The following is a 20,648-nucleotide window of genomic DNA, read 5'->3' as shown; positions in this document are numbered from 1 at the left end:
AAAAGTATTCATCCCCTTGGATGTTTTCAACTTTCATTGCTTTCATAACTGGAATTAAGATCAGTGTAAATGAGTGGATTAGACAACTCTACCGTTACGCAGCCTGTAAAGGTAGAGGATAAGGTGAATGCAGGGAAATCTTGGTCTGTATAAGTGCTACGACCTGAGGGGAATAGTTCATTTCTACCAAGACAATGACCCAAAGCAAACTGCAAAAACTATACAGAGATGGTTTGGAAACAAGGTGAATGTTCAGGAGTCAAAGCCTAGACCTCAGTCCAATAAAGAATTAGAGGCTGGACTTGAAAGAGGCCGTTCACATCTGATCCCCATGCGGTCTTACAGAGCTTCAGCAGTTTTGTGAGGAATACTGGAGTTAAATCGCAGTGGTCTTGAGTTTTCATCAAACTTTTTAATAGGCACTGTCATCAGTGGTTCTCAAAGTGTAAGTTACAATGTACTTTCCCTATAATCTAGATACCCTGTCATTGTAAAATGGCTACAACTATCTCTGACAGTTCTGACTGATTAAGAGGAAAAGCAACACCAGGTTCATGAATAAATTCTAAAAAGTGATTAAATTCAGAGACGACATTGACAACAGCAAAGTGATGGATGTCCTGATACATCTGAGGATACGTTGCTTGTGGTCTGGTTCATCTTACTTGGACCACTTTTGCTGTGAAGTGCCAGCTGGGAGTCTCCGCGGCGGGAGATTGCTTATATTTCCCTTGTAGCTTTGTCTGCGGTTCTTTTTCTTCAACAACAACAAAAAAATTGTATAATAATGAAATCAGATATGTGACATTACACATAGGGGAAGTGCTCTCCATTGACACAAAAAAGATGCTTTGTCATGTTTTTCAAGCAAAGCTGTGTTTAAGCGTTCATTAAAGCTATTAGGCTTACCTCTGGAGTCTCACTCCTGGGGTGGGTTTTGTAGAACTCCTCCAGCACCGAGCCTTTGGTCCTGTTAGTGTAAGAGTTGAAGACCGGACGATGTGACTGTGTCATCTTTTTGCAAACTTGGACATGCTTTTCCAATCTTTCGCTTGCAAACGTTCTGTTGCAGAATTTGCAAGGAAGAAGCAGGATGTTGACGTCTGCGTTATCCACGAGTGTGCGCTCCTCCGGTTGGGATCGACTGCTTTGAGAAGGACTAGAAATCGGCGGGAGAGCTGATTCCTCAGGCAGTTTTACTTGTGAACTTCTCTGGTTTTCTGTCTGAACTGTATCACCCACATGCGTCTTGTTTTGTTTGTTGTGTTTAGTTTCTCCACAAATACCATAATCTTTTTCATCCCCTTCTTTTCTCCTGGCATGCTCTTTCATATTCTTCCTCGTCGATTTCATCTCTCCGCTCACTTCTTGCTCTTTATGTGGGATAGCAAGAGTTGCTTTTGTTGTTTTTCCTTTTGACAGAGGAGCTTTTGTAACTCGCACCTGATATACTTCATTTCTCACTCTGTTCTCAGCCTTCTGATCTAGTTTCTTCCCAGGTTGCTTAAAATCCTCCTGCTGTCTTCCCTCCATCGACGTGTCTCTGCTTCTCTGCTTCTGCTGCTCCGATACTCTGCTTTTCATCTGAGCTTTTCCCCTCTCAGCTTGTCCTCTGTTGTGCCTCACTTCCCTGTCCTTACGGTCATCATCTGCAGCTACGTCGGCTGCATCCCACTGGATCTTTTGTCTTATTTTTGCTTCAGCCTTCCAGAGCTTCTCCTGTAGCATGAGCTCTTTTGCATGAATTGCTCTGGCCATTGACAGCTCTCCACTGGGCTGCGTGTCCTTTCTCGAGTGTCGAGATCCAGCGCCATTTGAATGGGACGGCAACTGGCCTCTTGGATGGGTTGAAACGGTGAATTTGTCAGAATCAAATGAGACTTGTGCCCTGAGAGTTCTTCTGTGGCTAACGGGCTTTGTTGGAAATGGTTGGTCTAACGTAGCTGCTTTCCTGTTTGCCAAAACATCTCGCTGTGCATGGGTGTGACCATTGCCATGCCTTTGTCCTGCAATGATGTTTTGTGCTTGAGCAATATTTCTTCTGCTTGTGTTGGTGTTCATGGCTTCATCTTACTGTGGATCATTATGTGATGTCTGTCCATCCAAGTCTTCCACACTGTTGAGGGTAATTCTTTGTAGGATATCTAGGGGAAAACAAGAAAGTAAGGCTTGGTACTCACGCTGTTTGTGTCGTATAATAGCATAGGTGTGACTAAATCAGCTTAACTTAAATTTCAAGTCACTGTCAAGTTACACAAACAATTCAAAATTCAAGATTAGGAAGAATACAATGACAGCTATACTGCAAATATAACCTGCAAGGGTTTTCAGGTTGAACTTGTAGGTACAATTACTCATTTTTCTGTAACAGATTATAGAGACTTTAATTTCCCCATAAACATCATTAACATTTTTTAAGGATAACCTTTAAAATCTCGACGTACATAGCAGAGTAAATACTGATGGCGTGGCCTTTAATGTTTTTTTCTGGCTCACGTTCGTTAGCAAAATTACAAAAATATTAAACATATAAACTGCGATCTGCTTACCAGTTTAAGTATAAGTGCGTTTAAAAATCCGTCTAGACTATTAGACAATAGCTCATAGTTTACGTTTAGCTCCAAATAGACACAAATAATCAAAATGAACCGACTTCTTTTTCAACGTTTACGCTTGTTGCCTAGAAACCTGTGTCTCTGGGGTCTTCTCTGATTGGTCCGTCCTTCTGGTCCGTCACTTCCTGAAGTGGAGAGTCCCGTATGTTTTGAAATCGAGGTCTTTCGGCTCCGTGTGTTCGTTTCATGGTGACATCTTAATATTCAGGTGACTTGTTTTACAGAAGACCATCGTTCGTGTGCATTAACAGGATACATATAGAGTCATGAGTGTTCATTGTGTCGGGTGGTAGTTGTTTTAGCCTAAATGAACTGTGTTAGCTTAGCGTTTAGCTGTAAAATAGCCCATGCAGTGCATGATGGGTTCCTAATACACAGCAGTAAAATACTGTGTCATTCCTCCTTTTTCTATGTCCACTCAGGTTCACTATGTCCAGTGAAGACCTAATTTCAGTGGATTATGAAATTTTTGGCAGAGTGCAAGGTGTATTTTTCCGGAAATACACTCAAGTGAGTAAGCTTTTAACAGTTAAAAACCTAACTCTTACTGGCTCCTTTTCTGATCATTGCTTGATTACATGTCTGTTAATTTAATTGTACGTGACAAATGTTTATCAAATGATCTGAAATTAAGTGATCTGTCCACACAGTCAAAAACAGAAATCGCAGTATTATAAACAGGGTTCAAGTATAATGAATGTGATCTAACATTAAATTGAAACATTGAAACAATATTTGGTATCTGACCTATTAATGGTAGTAGTGAAACTCGAAGGTGGACTTTTGGAGTTTCTAAACTACCTATTCCTATCTGACAGGATATTTCGGTCTTAAAATTTCACATCTTTTCCTCCAGACTTTTATGTCACTTGTATGTCATGTTATCTGTGGTTTTTCGTCAGTCTCATCTTTGCAGTATTGTCCATGGTATTTATCCATTTCCAGGCAGAAGGGAAGAAACTTGGCCTGGTTGGCTGGGTCCAAAACACAAGCGCAGGAACTGTCCAGGGGCAGCTACAAGGCTCACGCAGCAAGGTGAAGCAAATGGAAGAATGGCTGAAATCCACCGGGAGCCCCAAGTCGCACATAACGAAGGCCGAGTTCAAGAATGAAAAAACAATTGACAGCCTAGAACACTCCTCATTTAACATAGTAAAATAAAAATAACCCATATTGTATGTGCCTGTAATATTAACTTTTATTTATTTAGTGTATTTTTATTGGTTGGAGTTCAACTCCTGAATTAAAGTAATGTGTGTATCACATATGCTGGGTCTCCTTAACATCCCCAGAATATGTATCTAGAACACAACTTACAACAATAAATGAAAAATTAATTCAAAAGGCCTCATGTTATTTTATTTACTTGTAATATTGTAACAAGGCTGTAGTAGATATGATGGCCTGGTGACACAAATGCCCTTGGTCAAGGAATCGCTGTCGTTTGAACTTTGTGAGCAGATGCAATATAAAGTAAAATGAGACAACATTCTTCCAGGACCATGATGCTGCATGAAACTACAAAGAACCAAGACAGGACAACATTAAGGCTTCTACTATGTTGTTAAGAAACTTAAAAAAAAAATGGAGATAGATAAGATTCGATTTTTTTTTCTAGTATACAAATATCACCACTAGTGACAGCTGCTTACTTGTATCAGTGGCTCAGTTGTTCACAGACATGTTGACTTTAAATAGAAAAGGCACATGTGTTAAGTAATGAAGTTGATGATGATGTCATGCAGCAAACTCCGTACAGTAGGTGACAGTGTGAACATTTAAAGCAGACTCCGTCCTGCTCCTGAAAACAATCACACGAGACCATTGGTACGGACGTGGTGCGTTAAAATTCCAAGTGAAACTTCTGAAATCGGAACTTTAAACTTTAAACTAATGTTCTCAGCGTAATTCGCCCAAGGAAAACACAAATATGACCAATGCGAACTCTGAATATACACAGAACGTTTGTATGGCTTATTTGTGTAGTTTAATGGGAAACAATGAATATAAGTTAGTTGATGCATTTGGTCTATTTTCCAGAATTTCCAAGTCACCGAGCTGAAGGGAACGCTGCATTCCCGAGGTCTGTCAGGCCAGAAGATGGCGGTATTAACCTCGGTCTGTTAGCGTTGAGCTGTTGAGGCCATCTCTTTTTGTTGCTTGTTGACTGTACACAACAGCTGAGCAGTTTTGGCATACTTTTCCAATGTACATTATATTGAACCTTTTAACCGTTTGCGGAAGAGACTCTTTTTTTTAAAAATGTGTTGCCGTCACAAATGTTGTTTAACTAGCTAGCATAGATACGCGTTAGCTGGTTAGCAACGGTCAGTTTTAATACAGTCGATGAACTTAAATCTCTGTAGACATCGAGGACAGATGGACTAAGGTTACTAAACACACCGAGAGAATTTAACTTAATGGTCAATATGATTAAGTGTTTGCCCAGAGAGGTTCAGGGGAAGCTTCGCTCCGGTGTTGCCATCCCTTCACTTCAACAGTGCATAGAGGAGCTCCTTCTGAACAGCATCGACGCCGGGGCGACCTGCGTGGGGGTACGGATGGACATGGAGGCACTTAAAGTTCAGGTAATCGACAACGGCGCTGGCATGAGCGCCGAAGACATGGAGTGTGTGGGAAATAGATACCACACGAGCAAATGTAGCTCTGTTAAAGACCTGGACGACCTCAGGTGGTACGGCTTCAGAGGAGAGGCTCTGGCGAGCATAGTTTCTATGGCTACGCTTGTTGAAATCTCATCCCGGACCAGATCATCAGTGAAAACGCACGTCAAGATATTCAAGGATGGCCAGGGCTTGGAGGTCTTCGAGGCAGAGACTGTTCGACCCTCTGCTGGGACCACTGTTATAATTTGCAACTTCTTCCACAACATGCCAGTCCGGAGGAAAAGGGTTGACGCTGTCCTGGAGGGTGAGAGGATCAGACACAGAGTGGAGGCTATTTCCTTGATGCACCCATCTGTGTCCTTCACCCTGAAGAATGACTGCACGGGGGCCATGCTGGTGCAGCTCCCTAAAGCCAGGAACACGTACCACAGGTTCATCCAGATACACAGCCTTGGCCGAGCAGAGAAACTTGGAGAAATCAGCTACACACACAGGCAGTTTGAAGTGGCCGGCTACCTCGGCAAAGAGGGCCACTACAATAACAGCTTGCAGTTCCTGTATGTTAACGAAAGACTGCTGCTGAAAACCCGCATCCACAAGCTCCTGAACTTTCTCCTGCGCAGACTGAGCGGCTCAAACCAGAAAAGTGACAGCCCTGATGGGCAGTCTGTCATCAGGAGTCCAAAACACAAACGAAGCCAAGAGCTATGTGGTGTATACGTCCTCAATATCAAGTGCTCTTACTCAGAATATGACATCTGCCTTGAGCCTGCCAAAACTCTAATAGAGTTCAAAGACTGGGATGGCATTTTGGTCTGCATAGAAGAAGCGGTGAAAGCGTTCCTGAGCAGGGAGAACTTGGTGGCTGTATTTTCTCAAGACGACTTAAACTGTGTATCTCCAAAGGTGTTTTGCACTGACAGAGCAGAGCAGGAAGGGAATAGCGACAGAGGTGACCAAGCAAGTTTTGGGACTTCTGCATTGGACTGCGGCATAGGAATGAAGCTGGCATCTGAATCTGTTCATCGTAAGCGCACAGGGGGCGGTGGATCCGCAAATGATGCTTACATGGAGTCTGGTGTGACGGAGTGCAATTCAGAAGAGACTGGGCATTTGGAAAAGATAAATGCAAATGAGATGGAAAAGACGCACAGAGAAAAATGTGTAAACGAAGAATGTATAGATGAGCCTTACTCTCATAATGAAATTAACGATGAAGAGAAGCAAATACTCAATAAAGATGGGGAAGGCTTGGAAAATGTACACACGTCCAATGAATTAAAAGGTTTGTTTTTAAAAGAAGTAGAGATACAGTTAAGCGGTGCTGCCTCAACCAGCGATATAAATTCACAACACAGCGTTGTACAACACGTTTGGCCTGATTTAAACCATACTGAGAAAGTAGTACCACGCTGCCAGAGTGGAGACAGACATGGGCAGTCTTTAGGCAGCAACAGAAAGATCAGTCTGTCTGATCCATATATTCATGAAAGTCTGCAGACTCAGGATCTGCCTCAAACAAACAAGACAGTATTTCAGGAGGAAGAAATAACAGCAAACAGTAAAGAAAAATTAAAACGCAAAATCTCACTGGACGCATGCAGAGATGGATCTTCTCAGAAACAATTCAGAAACGTTGCTACTGTCCTTCCCAGAAAGATCGCCCGAGTAGATTTTTGCCACAAATTGTCAACATATGAGGACTCTGGATCTCTTGACAGGTTTAGAAGACTTTATAGTAAATCTGACAAAGGGAAATTACTGTGTCATGATACTCGCATACAGAAGAATACTAGACTTCCTCAGAGGGACGACGTTATGTCGAGAAGTGTATCAGTTTGTGAGAAAACTCAGCAGGAGGGTGATGATACTGAGGCGCAAGAAAAAGAGGAGACACAAAGCAGCATCAAAACCCTACCAAACCTCTCATCAGTCGCAGAGATAAAACCAGATTCAGATCAGAGAAGAGGTGAAAAGTCTTTGTCAGCTAAACTTTGCCATTTGAAACAACACAAGACCGAAGATTCACTACATATGTTGAGGACGTCACAGGACAACATCTCTCTCAGTCATGACAATGATGGCGTCCAAGACAGTAACAACAATGAGGATCCTTGCGACGCTACACTGAGCCTTGAGCAAGTCCCAGGTGGCAGCACGAATCCTCAGTTGGCTGAGAAGGAAGAAGAGACGACGCTGAATGACTGGCTTCATCATTATGACACATCTGTTGGGAGGACAGTTTATGTCAACAAAGAGACCGGGCTCAGCAGATATGAAGACCCAGGAACTGAAGAAACACAAGTACCTTGTACATCGGACGTCACCAACATGGCAGTTAGCGTCATCTCTGAAATGGGTTAGTGCGCATACATACCTACAGCATCATTGATTTAATCCAGAAAATGTGCCTTTTTGTTAATTTTTTTTTTGTACGCAAAAGGGCTTGTGATTACTATCATGTCCCTCTTCCTTGAAATATAGGTATGGAATACAGGTGTTACCCTTTTCAGGTGGATCTAGTGTTGCCTTTCCTGCCTAAATCCAGACCAGAGAGAGTAATTAGCTCAGGGCTTGATTATAGAGGTATCTCACAGACATATCACATCACAGACTGTAAGGGCGTAACACACATGATGCACAAAATGTTGAGTAAATGTCTCTTATTTATCTTCTCTAACTTGCAGAGGACGTTGGTGAAAGCTCCAACTCCCTTTCTTCATTATACTCAAAATGGAAAAATCCTGTGTTTGTCCGCCCTCCCACGGTACAGAAAATATTTCACTTTTCCCATCAGAATTCACTTTCGTTATGATTTTAATGTCTTCTCCATGTCTTGTCTTCAAAGATGTCGTCATGTCTTAAATAGTTCACCACTGTGCCAACAGGTCGGCGTTGATATTTCCAGCGCACAAGCTGAAGGACTGGCTGTAAAGATCCACAACATCCTGTTTCCTTACCGCTTTTCTAAGGCCATGATTCACTCAATGAAGGCAAATATATATTTTGTATCCTTTAATTCTTTCAGTTTTGGGACAAATATGAAATAAAGTTCTAAAAATGATATGCAATTGCCTTATAGGTGATTCATCAAGTGGATAAAAAGTTTCTTGCATGCCTTATCAACACAAGAGACGAAGAGCCAGAAACCGAAGGTATGAGGAGAATCCTGAAGGTCACGTTACCTGTTGTTTTCCAGACATTTCATTCATATTTGTATGTTTTCTATTGGAATCTCAGCAAATCTGCTGGTGCTGGTGGATCAACACGCTGCTCATGAGAGAGTCCGACTTGAGAATTTGGTCGCAGGTAAAAAGTGAATAAATGTAAAGTAAAGCTGTTGGTGGGTTACTGATGTGATGCTGCAGTAATGACTGCATTTGTTGGCATAGATTCGTATGAAGATGACCCGGACACCGTGGGAGAAAAACGTCTGTGTTCATCAGCCATTTTACCACCACTTGAGATCAGTGTAACAGAAGAGGAGCTAAGGCTGCTAAGGTGTGTTTATGTGCTTTGTGCTGAGCTGCAAGGAAAGGAGGAATACCTGTACAACCACAAGACATAGCTAGAGGCAGAAACTGCCAAGTTTAAGAATATTTATTTATCCAAAGCATAGCTACAAGTCAAATGTGGATACATAGTCAGTGTCTTATGCTGGCTACGTTTAATACATTATTGATAAGCTTCCAGATGATCCTTGTTGCACAAGATCTGGAATTATGTTGATTTTTATTTGAATTATTTTTTGTAGTGGGGAATGTGCTTTAAATGGGAAGGTCTGACAAATCTGGATGGGTCTGCTTACCCTACAGTTGACCTTAAACTCATTTGTTTCTGCTCTGGACATCTAGTTTGCAGTGTATTAATAAAGATGACCTAGGAGTGGATGAAGTAAGAGCGACCTGTTGCATATTAATAGTTTCCTTGTTAAGCCATGATGAAATCTATAAAACCTACATTTTTAGGTTGGTCGTGTTTTTGCTGTTTCCATATTCTTGGGTTTGTTAAGAAAATTCTGTCAGTGTTACTCGTTGAAGAGACTAAATTTCACCTTGAGGAACTTTCAGCCAAGAGTCAAGTAGCAGGATGAGAAAAGAAGGGTGATTGTGCTGCCATTGGTACAATCCAGTTATTTCACACTATGAATAAGGTCATATCATGGAGCTGAGTGAACCTGTTGATACCTCTGATCTAAGCCAGACTAAATCATCCTGTAGCTTTAGCCTTCTTAACTATGACACTACCAATGCTGAGTGTTTCCTTGTACTATGAAATGTCAACGCATTGTTCTGTTCATTTTCTTATCATTCCTAACTACACATGCTATTAGACTGTCAATAACAAGACACTTATTGTCCTGCAGGTCCTGTCAGCCACATTTGAGGAGTTTAGGCCTGGAAGTTACCTTCTCACAGGCAGCAGAGCCCCAGGTGTTTGTGGGAAAGGTGCCGTTGTGCTTCATGGAGAGAGAGAGTAATGAGCTGAGGAGGGGGAGACCATCTGTTATCAAGCCTATTGTTCAGGTAAGACTTGTTAAACCTAAGCTATTTATGTCACTGATTCAGCCAAGTGAGGGTTCCCTTATATTAACCACTTGCATTATCTCACATTAGGAGTATCTTCAAGAGCAGATTGAGGTAAGCCAGGTTTTGTCTTTCCAACCCCTAAAATTCAGATGCAGAAAGTATGCTGATGTTCAGTAACATGATTTCTCTTATTTTCATGTTTCAGTTACTCCGCTCTGCAGGGAGAGTGAGGGGAACGCTGCCTCTCACCGTTCTCAAAGTGCTGGCCTCGCTAGCATGCCACGGTAAATATAAATGATCTCCATCCTTGAGTTCAATTCTTCTGCGATAGCGGGCCTTCAGTTTTTATTCCTGTTGTTTTTATACGCGTGCGCATTAAACAGGCGCCATCAAATTCAACGACACTCTGAGCAGAGACGAATGCTGCAGCTTGGTTGCGTCCCTGTCCTCCTGCCAGCTGCCCTTCCAGTGCGCCCATGGCCGTCCGTCTATTGCTCCGCTCGTAGACATCCTTCATTTGGACAAAGACCAGAGTGTAGCAGTAAGTTGTAATAGTCTGAATTTGGGACTAAATTTAGGATTCAAGGTGATGTACTGTACGTCGCAGCAATCTGTTGGTGACTAAGCATTCTCGTCCCTGCAGGACTTTCAGAAACCCAACCTCCTGAAGCTCAGAAGAATGTATAAAGCGTGGGAACTATATGGAAATGGATAAGTGGGTGTTTTAATTTTTTAGAAACTGTACGTTTTTAAAAGGTATTTATATAGTAACAATAAGATTAGTAAGTACTCAAAAGGTGAACACCTAAAATAAACAGCAAAAAATGGTAAAAGATACATTATAGTCCATGTGATGATCATGCCGTTTCCTTTCATTTGTGCTGCGTTCATAACATTCATAAAACTAAACATTTTCCACATAGCAACCAAACAGAGATGATGTAAAGAGCAGCACTTGTGTGTTGGCGGGGGCTTGTTTGAGACAGAGAAGGCCACTTAAACAGTGTTAAAGCCGCCAATATTTTTGACGACTTTAGACAACAATGAGTGAATGACACATTCAGAGTCCAGACTCTCAAGCTTAATATTTGTTTGATCATTCCTAAGAAGCAGGTGTCCATCTGCTGATTTCTCAGTTTTTACATTCTTCTTTATTTCTTTCCTCGCCTCCTCTTCTTGCACTTTGGTCACTCCCACCTGAGATGCGAGTGGAGGCGGTGAAGAAGACACCAGAGGGGAGAGTAGTCGAGGCAACAGGCCAGACATCCTTTGAAGTGATGTTAATGCTCTCGTCCATGATCTGTATCACATGAAAACAACAGTGTTCATGATGACTTATATATTTATTTATAATTCAGTTCACAGGGTGGTATTTAGTCAAGCAACACATTTTATGTCATTGTTTTGAAATGTCTTGTGCAATAGATACTGCTGTGCATTCTTTCTTTCCCTCTGTAACCTGTAATTGTTCCCTGTCTGTCATCACGGAGGATCTTCCAGTCCCTTAAATGCAACTCTTGAGAGAAGGGAGCTTATTGGATGAGTTAAGAGAATGACAGAGGTGTGTCATACCTGCGTCTTTTGACACCTCCACAGCTGTGCAGCTGTGAGTAGCTGATTCTGCTTGACGTTATAAAACCAAGAATTTCACATGTCTTTTACATCCTTGCTTTGAGGAGCCACGAGAAAGAAACACGAGTGAGGGAAGCGAGGACGCGCATCATAAGCAGCATAATGAAATGTATCCGAAGAATGAACACATTCTTTAAAATGTGTTGGTCCGTTCATTTGTGAAGTTAAAAGCATCTGTGTGAGGGGATCCAGATGTATTAGTTTTATAAATCTCAATGTGATGATGGAGCCTAAATATATTAAATTATTAATATTTAATATTTTATTAAGATACTATATATGTGATGTTATTTAAGCAAATGTTGTGACTTTCTGTTGTTAATGAAAACCTTTGCAGCAGAAACTGTATATGAGCCTTCTTTTGCTGACTTTGTTCTAGCCTTTGACCAGAACATTATCTATGTCGTCTTTGTCAACATTTCCTGATGCTGGTCCGTAGAGACAATTTAAGAGAAGCCACGGGGTCCACCGGGACAGCTATCAGGAGTTAAAGGCAGTGTAGTGTGTCGACATGCTGCTGCTCCATTGTTGTCTTGGGTTTGATGGATGTTGCTGCTCCTCATGTCAAGTGACCCCCACCTCTCCTCCTCCTCCTCCTCCTCCTCCACACTTCCGGGTCATGCCACGTGACTCTCGCGCCCCCACATGTCTCCTCTTCGCCACCGTCGCCCAAGTAAACAATTCAGCATCATTTCATTATGTCTGCTAACAGTCCCCGATTCTTATCTTTGGAACAGGCTAATAGCTGAGCTCACAGAGAGATGCCTGCTGTCATACAGCAGACTAGTCTGTGTTTCATAAAAAAATAAAATAAATAAATAAAACGAGCGGAGCGGCGGCGGCTGCTGATCTAACATCTGTCTGTCAGAAATTACACATTTTAAAAGGTGTTAAGTTGACCTTGGAATGAAACGAGCTTCAGTAAACAAATTGTTTTCGGATTTACCTGATCATAATCGCTTCATAACACCGTTGATTAAATGAATCCACACGAGCATTTAAAGCCCCATCGCCTGGGAAACGGTTACATACGTGGGTTTAAAAATAGGCGCACGTTTTACATCCCATGTTGCATAAATAAGAAGCCGATATTTATGAATGGGAGCGGAAACAGCAAGCGTTAGTGCGTCGACAAAGTCCTGATCACATATGTAAAAAAACAAAAAACAAACAAAGAAAAGAAAATGTATCAGTGAAGGGGGGCCTATCTTTGTTGGATAAATATCCAAATAGTGCTCTTTTCTGCTAAAATGAGGGCCTGCGTGGCTGTCAGTCTGACCCCCCCTCCGCCGATGGTACAGTCTTGGTTCATTCATAAAATTCTAGCAGAGCATAAAAGGAGGGGCTTGCATTCTAGTCGTCCAGTTACCAGGTATATACCTGGAGAAAAGACCCGCGTCGCTCTGCCCAGCGGAAGGCCAGAGTCATATTTGTCATTGATCAGGACTTTTTTTTTTTTTCCTCCTTCCTCCGTGATGTATCATAACAATCCGACGCCCGATATGGAGTCAGTCTCTCCCACCTGCCGGACAGAGTCTCCTGTCGGGACACTCTGCGAGAAGACGCCAGAAGAGGCGAGCTCTCCAGCCTCCTCCTCAGAGAGCAATGCAAAGGTATGAATGGCTTTGTTTATCGTTCATTCAGTGTGCAACCCAGAGGGCGCCCCTTTTACAAGCAGAATAAACGACACTTTATTTTTTCCTCTTTTCTTTTTTTTTTCTTTTTTTTTACCCCCCTCTCCAATGAACGCTCCGGTGCTTTTTATCTTCGTGGTGGGGGGAGGGGGAGCTGATTGATAAGATTTTAATTAACTGGGTGCGTTTATTTATTAATTTATTTATTTATTCCTCTCTCTTGTATATTTTTTGATGTGAAACCGGGTTAGATGCAAATGCAGGTGGCGATGAGACAAAATAGCCCTGCAGGTCGGGGTTGTTATGATGCCGACGTCCTGGGACCAAATGTGAGCGTGTCGATGCAGCGGTTCATTGAGAAAAATAAATCCATTCAGGAGACTCCACAGCAGCCCTGCGTCAGTGGTGACGTCAGAAACAATGATAAAGTCAAATATTGATCCGGAGAAGGCTATTTCTGGTGGGGTATATTTCTAGACAATAGACCACATGCAGGGCATCCTCTGTTTTAGACCATGAACTAATTATACGCAGGTTTTTATTGATGGTTTTGTCCTCGCAGCGAGGTGCACCTGAATCCTCTAATATCTAAAAAAAAATCTTTAATTAAGTCACTATTGTTAATTATTTCCGTTTTTCAGGATGTCTGCAATGACACGAGCGCCCAAGACACTCCATTTGTTCCAACAGTTACAGCAATTTCCTCTACCCCAGATTTCCAGTGGATGGTCCAGCCTACGATTATTACATCTGTCTCCCCGTCTCCGGGTAGCAAGCAAGCCAATGAACCGCTAAGCTCTCGCCAGGCAACACCCAAAGCAGGCGGGAATAAGGGAAAAAATGCTGCCAGAAAGGGGAAAACAGAGGAGGTAGGTTAGCTCACATGAAGTCCACCTGCTATTGGACAGAGTAGTCAATAGAGTTCATTTACATATGCCAGTCTGAATTCCTTGTGTGCAACAGAGCTATTTTGCATGCTGCTCTTGTGCCGTGTGCGGGCTGTGTGCCTTCCTTAGGCAGTCCATTTATATTCAGGTCACAGCAAGTCTGCAACAATGGTCTATTTTTAGACGCATTGCAGCGAAACATGCTTCTGCCATTCTTCAGAGGGTGAACTGGGAGCGGATGCAGCGGATTAGGAGATGAAAATGGCTGGAGACTTCAAGGTAATAACTGAATTCTTTCCTTTCCATCCCAGCTGTCTCCAGAGGAGGAGGAGAAAAAGAGGATAAGAAGGGAGAGGAATAAAATGGCCGCGGCGAAGTGTCGCAACAGACGGAGGGAACTCACAGATACCCTGCAAGCTGTAAGTAAACAGTGATCCATTTGCTCAGCTGTCGTTAGCACCCACCGATGTGTGTGTGTGTGTGTGTGTGTTTTTTTTCCGTGTGGATGATCTTGGATGTTGAATCTTTCTGAAGGAGACGGACAAGCTGGAGGAGGAGAAGGCAGCCCTGGAGACGGAAATAGCCAACCTTCTCAAAGAGAAAGAGCGGCTCGAGTTTATCCTCGCGACGCACAAACCGGTGTGCCAGATGTCGGAAGAGCTCGAGTCCATTTTCCAGGAGCCCACGGGGTCCCCGGAGCTGCCGCCCAGTCCGGATGAGGACAGGCTTCCGGATGATGGCACCCAGGAAGCTCCGTCACTCCAGGACATGGACATCCCCAGTGATCCGTCCACGGCCATCTCCGGGAACTCCAACATCTTGCTGTGCAGCAGCGCTGAAATCAACATCTGCGATCTCGAGCCCTCTCTGGACATTAAAGAGGGGCTGCTGGACAACATGTTACCCAGTTTGGAGGAGAAAACCCCCTTGGAGACGGCTCGGTCCGTGCCAGACATAGACCTGAGCAGTTCCCTCGGGGTCTCGGACTGGGAGACCCTGTACAAGTCGGTCTCCAGCGACCTGGAGCCCCTCAGCACGCCCGTGGTGACCTCCACCCCCACCTGCAGCAGCTACCTGTCCGTGTTCACGTTCGCGTGTCCCGAGCTGGACTCTCTCACAGAGGGACTAGACGGCCATAAAGGTGGAGGAAAGAAGGCCGAATCCGTCGACATCCTCAACTCTCCGACTCTGCTGGCCTTATAATGTGCGGAGGGGAAGCGATCTGTCTGATCTCTCTGGTTTATTTTTTTCTGTTTGCAGGTCCCTGACTTTGAAATGAGCAACGTATGCCACAGTATGCTGTAACACTTCAAGGAGTACTTTCATGAAATGTCATGTGCGCGACAAACGCATAAACTTTCTCCAGACACACGGCCAACAGAGCGATGTAGCTAAAAGCATGGCTTTTAATTTAAAGAGGGAGGAAGTTTAGATTTTAAAACGCATGCAGAGAAAACTCCAAATAATTTTCTTATATATCTGATCTGTTACTAGATCTAAGGTGTCAAGTGGAATTCAGTGTAACAGTATGGTTTCGTGTTTTGGTGTCAATAGTGTATTGATTGCTGTAAATGTTGTATTTACACATTCATCTACTGTATGTTGAGTACTTACATACCTCAATGTCATCCACTGTGGTTTGACCTCATTGTTAAAACGTTGAAAGTTTTCCATGAAAACATCCAGTGCTATATATAAATATATATATATGATATATCTTATCAAGATGTAACTTATGATTTATTTTTTTACCTTTCAGAGTTTGACTTATTTGTTAAATTGAAAAAGAAAAATGAGCATCTATTGCTTATCTATGCTGCTGAATAATAATAAATCTACGTTCACAGTGGTGTTCGGTGCTTGAAGAAAATGATTTATTGATTGGGATTGAAGCGACGAGTGCGTGTGCTGAATCTAAATCATGAGAGAGGGGAAGAAACGTGCGAGGCAGCGTCAAAGCGAAAGTTGCTTCATTTCAAACTGCCCCGTGAAAGTGATGTTTAGATTTTCCATTTTGAGTTCGCTTTTCAGCAGCTCCTCTCTCTCGATGCGGGCCTCCATCTGAGCCACTGTGGTTGCAGCCTCAGTGTTTCTTTATGGGAGGAGCGGTGCGACTTCCCCACTTCTGCCCCCACTATGTACTTTTTTACATCCCTGCTTACGTTTGGCTGGCATAGCCTAATTTCCGCATTCCCAAATCCTCCCAGATTGGGATCACGTTTAAAAAATCGGGCTGATGCAACGATTTCCACTCTTTAAAATCTACTCTCGACCCTCGGCTGACCAGAAGAAAGGACATTTGTTGCACCTGGGATCGAAGTCAGGTCTGTACAGCGAAACTTCCCAAGTCGAAAGCTGAATTATTTATTTTTACATATGAATTGCTCATTGGCGCGCCGCGCACAGGTCACGGAGAGCGTAGTTTGTGAACAGGCAGCGCGGATGTTTTCGGTTATACGCGGGTTTCGCCGCCGTTGTCTTGAAATTTCGCCGTCCAAAGCAAACGAGTCGACGAGCATGTTGCAGAAAGATGATTTTTTTTCTTTTGTGTGCATGCTCCTCTCACACGGCGTGCACAATTCAGAACAAAATGTCCTTATGTTGCCTGCTCCAACATTTACATTAGCGCCGCGCAGTCGTCCTCAAAACGCATTTTTTATTTTAAAGTGCGGTCATTTGATCGCTGCAGCTATAATGGAAAGTTACGAAAGATAAATGCTGCACTAAAAAAAAAAAAAGGAAAGAAAAAAAACTTCCGCTTTCAAGTTGACCAGTTCAGAAAGCAATGCTCGCCACAGCACAACCAACCATGCAGATTGATACATGTATTCATAAAGCCACCTCTTCATCCAGTACACTTAAAAAACCATCGAGAAGAAGTTAACTGGTTTAGTGGGACTGGGTCTATAATAAGGATGCCATAATAAAACAGCTGTTAAACGGTGAAGCATCATGGGAATTTTATAATAGCAGATCTCCTTAATATGTCATGTTTCAGAGTCATTTTTGTGAAAGCTCCAAATACTGATGTGTTGTTTTTTGTTTTTTTGCCTTTTTCAGTGAGTTTTATCACTGAAAAATATGAAATCCAACTTGTCATAGTGTCCTTTGCGCCATTTTCAGTCTTGTTCGGTCTGCTCACCCTAGGCTACAGAGTTCCACTTTGGTTTTTTTTGACCTGCCAGTTTGGGGAAGTGCAAAACAGAAAGTTATTCCCACGTGAGACTGTCATGTCCACATCTCGTCCATAACCAACGGAAAACACTTCAAACTGTTCACTCAGAGGCCCATCAGATCGGTCTCTGTCACAGACGATAAGAAGCCACTGTAAGTGTCTGCTTCCTGTAGTGTTACTTCCATCAGATATTTTAACCTACTTATTCCCGTAGTGTGGGATAAAGATCTCTGAGTAATTGACCTTAGATAGTTTTCGGCTGTGTCATGTGGCTTGGGAAGCTGCTGAGCTGTTGAAGTAATTTCCTGTCTTTGGCCTGGCTTTGCCTTGCACACCTCTCTCCGTTGCCCTTGTATATATATTTAAAGGCCCAGGTTTCTGTCGGGACAAACGTGTCTGTGCGCACCAGTGTTGCCCGTGCCACCTTTAATCTCAGCGTGGTGAAGGAAAACAAGTACGGTTTGGTTAAAGTGGACCGGGTTATGCTGAACATTCCTCTCTCCTCACACGAAGGCTAAAAGCACATTCAGATAGTATGTCTCGGCTGCCTTTGGCTCTGCTCGGGAAAAAAAAAGTGGAATTTGCTGGAGCCTGCGTTGCGTGCTCATCTCTCTTTCGGCCTCTCTTGGTTAAATGAGGCAAACCCTCGCCAAGGTCTCAGTAAATAGCGTTATGCTCATTCCAGAAAAAGTAGCAGAATTATACAATAACATAATGAGCAGCAGCCTCCACATCCTGCTTCTGTAACAGAGCAGCAATTCATCATGGAACTGCGTGTCTGACCACTAGAAAGGGGCCGTGCACCTCGGGCAAATGCACTGCAATTTTCAACGCACTGCAGGTCAAACAAAGCACTTCCATATCTACTTGTCCCCGTTTTGTTAATGTTAGGTGTCTGCCACCATACCCTAAAACCATGCACCCCAACAGGCAGGAGTTTTTACGTGTTTTTCATTCATCTGGTTTAGCTGCAGTCTGAGCATGTCTCCCATTTTCTCGCTCTGCCTCCTAGCTGTGGTCACGACCGAGCCTGACACGATGCCAGGACAAATCCCAGATCCCTCCGTGACAGCAGGCTCCCTGCCCAGCCTGGGCCCGCTGGCCGGGATCTCTGCCACCACGTTGACTGACAAGCTCAAATTCGACGACCTCCAGGAGTTTGGGACAATGCTGTCGCCTCTGCACTTTCTGGACAGTCTGGGGAAGAGGCCGCTGGTCATCAAAACGGAGGTATAGGACACACTGAGCAAATGGTAACATTACCCTTTAAATTCAGATAAATGGCACGTTTTGACTTCCTTATTCCAATTAAATACTTTTTATGGTGCGGCTTCACAGAACATGCAACTACTGTTAAACTGTATTTCAAGTGATTGCCCTCTGTGTAGGGTATCGTTAACAGATCTGCTTGAAGTGAAAGTGCTTCTCCGGTCCAAGTCATATCTTAATGAACAGGACCATCTAGTGGACATAGTGGTGCATGCTACTGTTGTTAAGAGTGTTTTGAGAATGTCCTCATTGTGACTGTTGAGGGGGAAATATGGTTGGAGTGAATTCATTTTACAACCAGATGGATTTGAGGCGTATTGAGATACAGATAACAGGTGCCCTTATGGCTTTGGTTTTATTTTATCAATGCAATTAGTCTACATATAAATATATGTTTTTGTTTTTTTTTTTGGATTTAAGTTTCCAGTTGTATACTTGCATTGGTACTGCAAAGCAAAAACACTTTTTTAACTTATTGTGATTTTATGTACACTGTATAGAATAATAATAGTCTGTTATTTAGTACAAATGCAATTTTAGTATATTTATAATAAAGGAGGCTCCGTAGTGCTGTCAGTGCAAACAAAGAAGGTTAGGATACTAACCTTTCGTAATTTCAACGTGTTCCTGCTTGTGTGCCGCAGACTGGCTGCATGTTAAAATATGGTCAGAATTTTTTTCCCGTCTTGTCCCTCAGAGAGATGAAGAGGAAGAGAGGAGGAAACGAAGGCGAGAGAAAAACAAAGTGGCCGCAGCTCGGTGTCGAAACAAAAAGAAGGAGAGGACAGACTATCTGCAGAAGGTGGGACGTGCCTAAAGCGATCCCTTTCACAACATTTCACATTCTCACGTATCCACCTCACCTGTTGTAAGAGCCAGTGCTAAAAAAAAAAATTTCCTCCTGCGTCTCAGTTTTTCCTCGCTTTCTCTTCTCTCCGTCCTCCGGCAGGAGTCAGAAAGACTAGAGATGTTGAACTCCGACCTTAAAGCCCAGATCGAGGAGCTGAAGCTGGAGCGGCAGCAGCTGATCCTCATGCTGAACCGCCATCGCCCCACGTGCATCGTGAGGACGGACAGTGTCAAAACGCCGGAGAGCGAGGTGAACCCTCTGCTGCAGCAGCTGGAGGCAAAGTGAAGGCGTTTCTACTGCTTATGAAGAAGCAGCCAACTAGCAGCACTTAGACCTGGTCCTCGGCCGTGGAAGAAGGAGAACGGCCGTTCCTTCCCACCATTAAGATGCAGAGCGCTGCTATACCACAAATAGTGGATCCAGTAGGTCCGGACACTGTTTTGGCAGTTAAACCAAACTTCTTTTTTTTTATTATTATTATTTTTATGTCCTCCTGCTTCCCCATTTTATTTGTCGCTGTGGTCACGAGAGCTGCAGCCACAATCAGCGTGAAGTGAAACAAGTGTTCTATGGCAGACTTATACTACATACTGTATGTCCTTAACTAGAGCAGTTAGCCATCAAGGAAACCAAAATTAACGTGTCTGGTTGCACTTATAGACACACTAGTGGTTCATGTCATCTGAAGAACTTCGGTAACGTATTCTGTCATTTTCATTTCCTCATTTGCAGTTTTTGCTAAAGTCGATGCTCAGACTACATCAGGTCAGCTGCAGAAATGTCTGTACGTGACTAACTGAAACCACGACAGCCGCGTCAGCGTGCGTCAGGATAAGTGTGACCAGGCTCTTCTTGTACATTTGTCAAAACACATTCGGATGATCGGAGACGTTGCAGCTGACATTTTGGGGGCTAACGGGTCATAGAAGCATTTACTCGAATGTGTAAATTACTGGAACGATTTAATCAGCACTTACTCTGGATCATGCGAGAAAACTAAACCAGCGCTTTTTCGAGAGTGTAGTCAGGCCTTTCTAACACACAAATCAGGAGTTTTAGCGGCAGAACCTTTTTATTTCTGTATTCTATTGTTTTGGCGCAGGCGTCATGTACCCACATATATATATATCTATATATAAATATATAAATATATATATATGTATGGAGTGTTTACATTGTACTTTATTTTCTGTTACCATACTGTTACTACCAATTATGTTTTTTATACTTTTGTATATGATGTTATATAAGCATATAAGCTATCACTAAATACAATTTTGTATTTCCTAATAAAATGTTTAGTTTCTTTTTTTTTTTACTGGATTTTTAGTTTTGAGTCTCGTGAAATTGAAAATGTCTTTTTTTTATGGTTTTATGGTTTTATCATTTTGTGATAAACTCTGACGTCTTGTGGTGAGTAGCAGCATAGC

The 20,648-nt window shown here is 42.9% G+C and overlaps 4 protein-coding genes across 5 annotated transcripts; 3 read left to right on the top strand and 1 right to left on the bottom strand.

The window, feature by feature from the left end:
- Positions 1 to 392: 392 nt before the first annotated feature.
- Positions 393 to 2,783, bottom strand: LOC125023983 (zinc finger C2HC domain-containing protein 1C-like). The gene is made up of 3 exons (XM_047611598.1): positions 2,550 to 2,783; positions 910 to 2,144; positions 393 to 757 (listed from the first exon to the last, which is right to left on the bottom strand). The coding sequence occupies exons 2-3, from the start codon at positions 2,059 to 2,061 to the stop codon at positions 662 to 664; spliced, it is 1,248 nt and encodes a 415-aa protein (XP_047467554.1). The 5' UTR covers positions 2,062 to 2,144; positions 2,550 to 2,783; the 3' UTR covers positions 393 to 661.
- Positions 2,784 to 4,741: 1,958 nt separating this feature from the next.
- mlh3 (mutL homolog 3 (E. coli)) lies at positions 4,742 to 10,608 on the top strand. Of its 2 annotated transcripts, XM_047610268.1 has the most exons (12): positions 4,742 to 7,601; positions 7,727 to 7,828; positions 7,930 to 8,009; positions 8,131 to 8,235; positions 8,325 to 8,397; positions 8,483 to 8,551; positions 8,635 to 8,743; positions 9,609 to 9,768; positions 9,859 to 9,882; positions 9,977 to 10,055; positions 10,155 to 10,312; positions 10,415 to 10,608. In XM_047610268.1, exons 1-12 carry the CDS (start codon positions 5,036 to 5,038, stop codon positions 10,484 to 10,486), a joined length of 3,597 nt encoding a protein of 1,198 aa, XP_047466224.1. In that variant the 5' UTR covers positions 4,742 to 5,035; the 3' UTR covers positions 10,487 to 10,608. The 2 variants fall into 2 exon arrangements, with proteins under 2 accessions (XP_047466224.1, XP_047466225.1); XM_047610269.1 differs by lacking the exon at positions 7,727 to 7,828 and having other exon boundaries at positions 4,743 to 7,601.
- A 146-nt stretch (positions 10,609 to 10,754) lies between these two features.
- fosaa (v-fos FBJ murine osteosarcoma viral oncogene homolog Aa) lies at positions 10,755 to 15,775 on the top strand. Its single transcript, XM_047610276.1, has 4 exons — positions 10,755 to 13,016; positions 13,679 to 13,906; positions 14,236 to 14,343; positions 14,459 to 15,775. The coding sequence occupies exons 1-4, from the start codon at positions 12,654 to 12,656 to the stop codon at positions 15,125 to 15,127; spliced, it is 1,368 nt and encodes a 455-aa protein (XP_047466232.1). The 5' UTR covers positions 10,755 to 12,653; the 3' UTR covers positions 15,128 to 15,775.
- A 158-nt stretch (positions 15,776 to 15,933) lies between these two features.
- jdp2a (Jun dimerization protein 2a) lies at positions 15,934 to 20,541 on the top strand. Its single transcript, XM_047610277.1, has 4 exons — positions 15,934 to 16,248; positions 18,112 to 18,329; positions 19,066 to 19,170; positions 19,318 to 20,541. The coding sequence occupies exons 1-4, from the start codon at positions 16,161 to 16,163 to the stop codon at positions 19,501 to 19,503; spliced, it is 597 nt and encodes a 198-aa protein (XP_047466233.1). The 5' UTR covers positions 15,934 to 16,160; the 3' UTR covers positions 19,504 to 20,541.
- The last annotated feature ends 107 nt before the right edge of the window (positions 20,542 to 20,648 follow it).

The sequence above is a fragment of the Mugil cephalus genome, chromosome 17 (genome assembly GCF_022458985.1).
Source record: "Mugil cephalus isolate CIBA_MC_2020 chromosome 17, CIBA_Mcephalus_1.1, whole genome shotgun sequence".
Classification (NCBI taxonomy): domain Eukaryota; kingdom Metazoa; phylum Chordata; class Actinopteri; order Mugiliformes; family Mugilidae; genus Mugil; species Mugil cephalus.
The sequence above is the reverse complement of the archived record's forward strand: the minus strand, read 5'-3'. Positions and strand labels throughout refer to the sequence as shown.

Coding starts and splice junctions, on each gene's coding strand:
- mlh3 (XM_047610268.1), top strand. CDS start 5,036: ATGGTCAATATGATTAAGTGTTTGCCCAGAGAGGTTCAGGGGAAGCTT. Junction 7,602..7,726: donor TAGCGTCATCTCTGAAATGG/GTTAGTGCGCAT, acceptor CTTGAAATATAG/GTATGGAATACAGGTGTTAC. Junction 8,552..8,634: donor ACTTGAGAATTTGGTCGCAG/GTAAAAAGTGAA, acceptor TTGTTGGCATAG/ATTCGTATGAAGATGACCCG.
- LOC125023983 (XM_047611598.1), bottom strand. CDS start 2,061: ATGAACACCAACACAAGCAGAAGAAATATTGCTCAAGCACAAAACATC. Junction 758..909: donor CCAGGAGTGAGACTCCAGAG/GTAAGCCTAATA, acceptor TTGTTGTTGAAG/AAAAAGAACCGCAGACAAAG.
- fosaa (XM_047610276.1), top strand. CDS start 12,654: ATGAGGGCCTGCGTGGCTGTCAGTCTGACCCCCCCTCCGCCGATGGTA. Junction 13,907..14,235: donor GAAAGGGGAAAACAGAGGAG/GTAGGTTAGCTC, acceptor TTTCCATCCCAG/CTGTCTCCAGAGGAGGAGGA. Junction 14,344..14,458: donor TCACAGATACCCTGCAAGCT/GTAAGTAAACAG, acceptor ATCTTTCTGAAG/GAGACGGACAAGCTGGAGGA.
- jdp2a (XM_047610277.1), top strand. CDS start 16,161: ATGCAACGATTTCCACTCTTTAAAATCTACTCTCGACCCTCGGCTGAC. Junction 18,330..19,065: donor CGCTGGTCATCAAAACGGAG/GTATAGGACACA, acceptor CTTGTCCCTCAG/AGAGATGAAGAGGAAGAGAG. Junction 19,171..19,317: donor GGACAGACTATCTGCAGAAG/GTGGGACGTGCC, acceptor GTCCTCCGGCAG/GAGTCAGAAAGACTAGAGAT.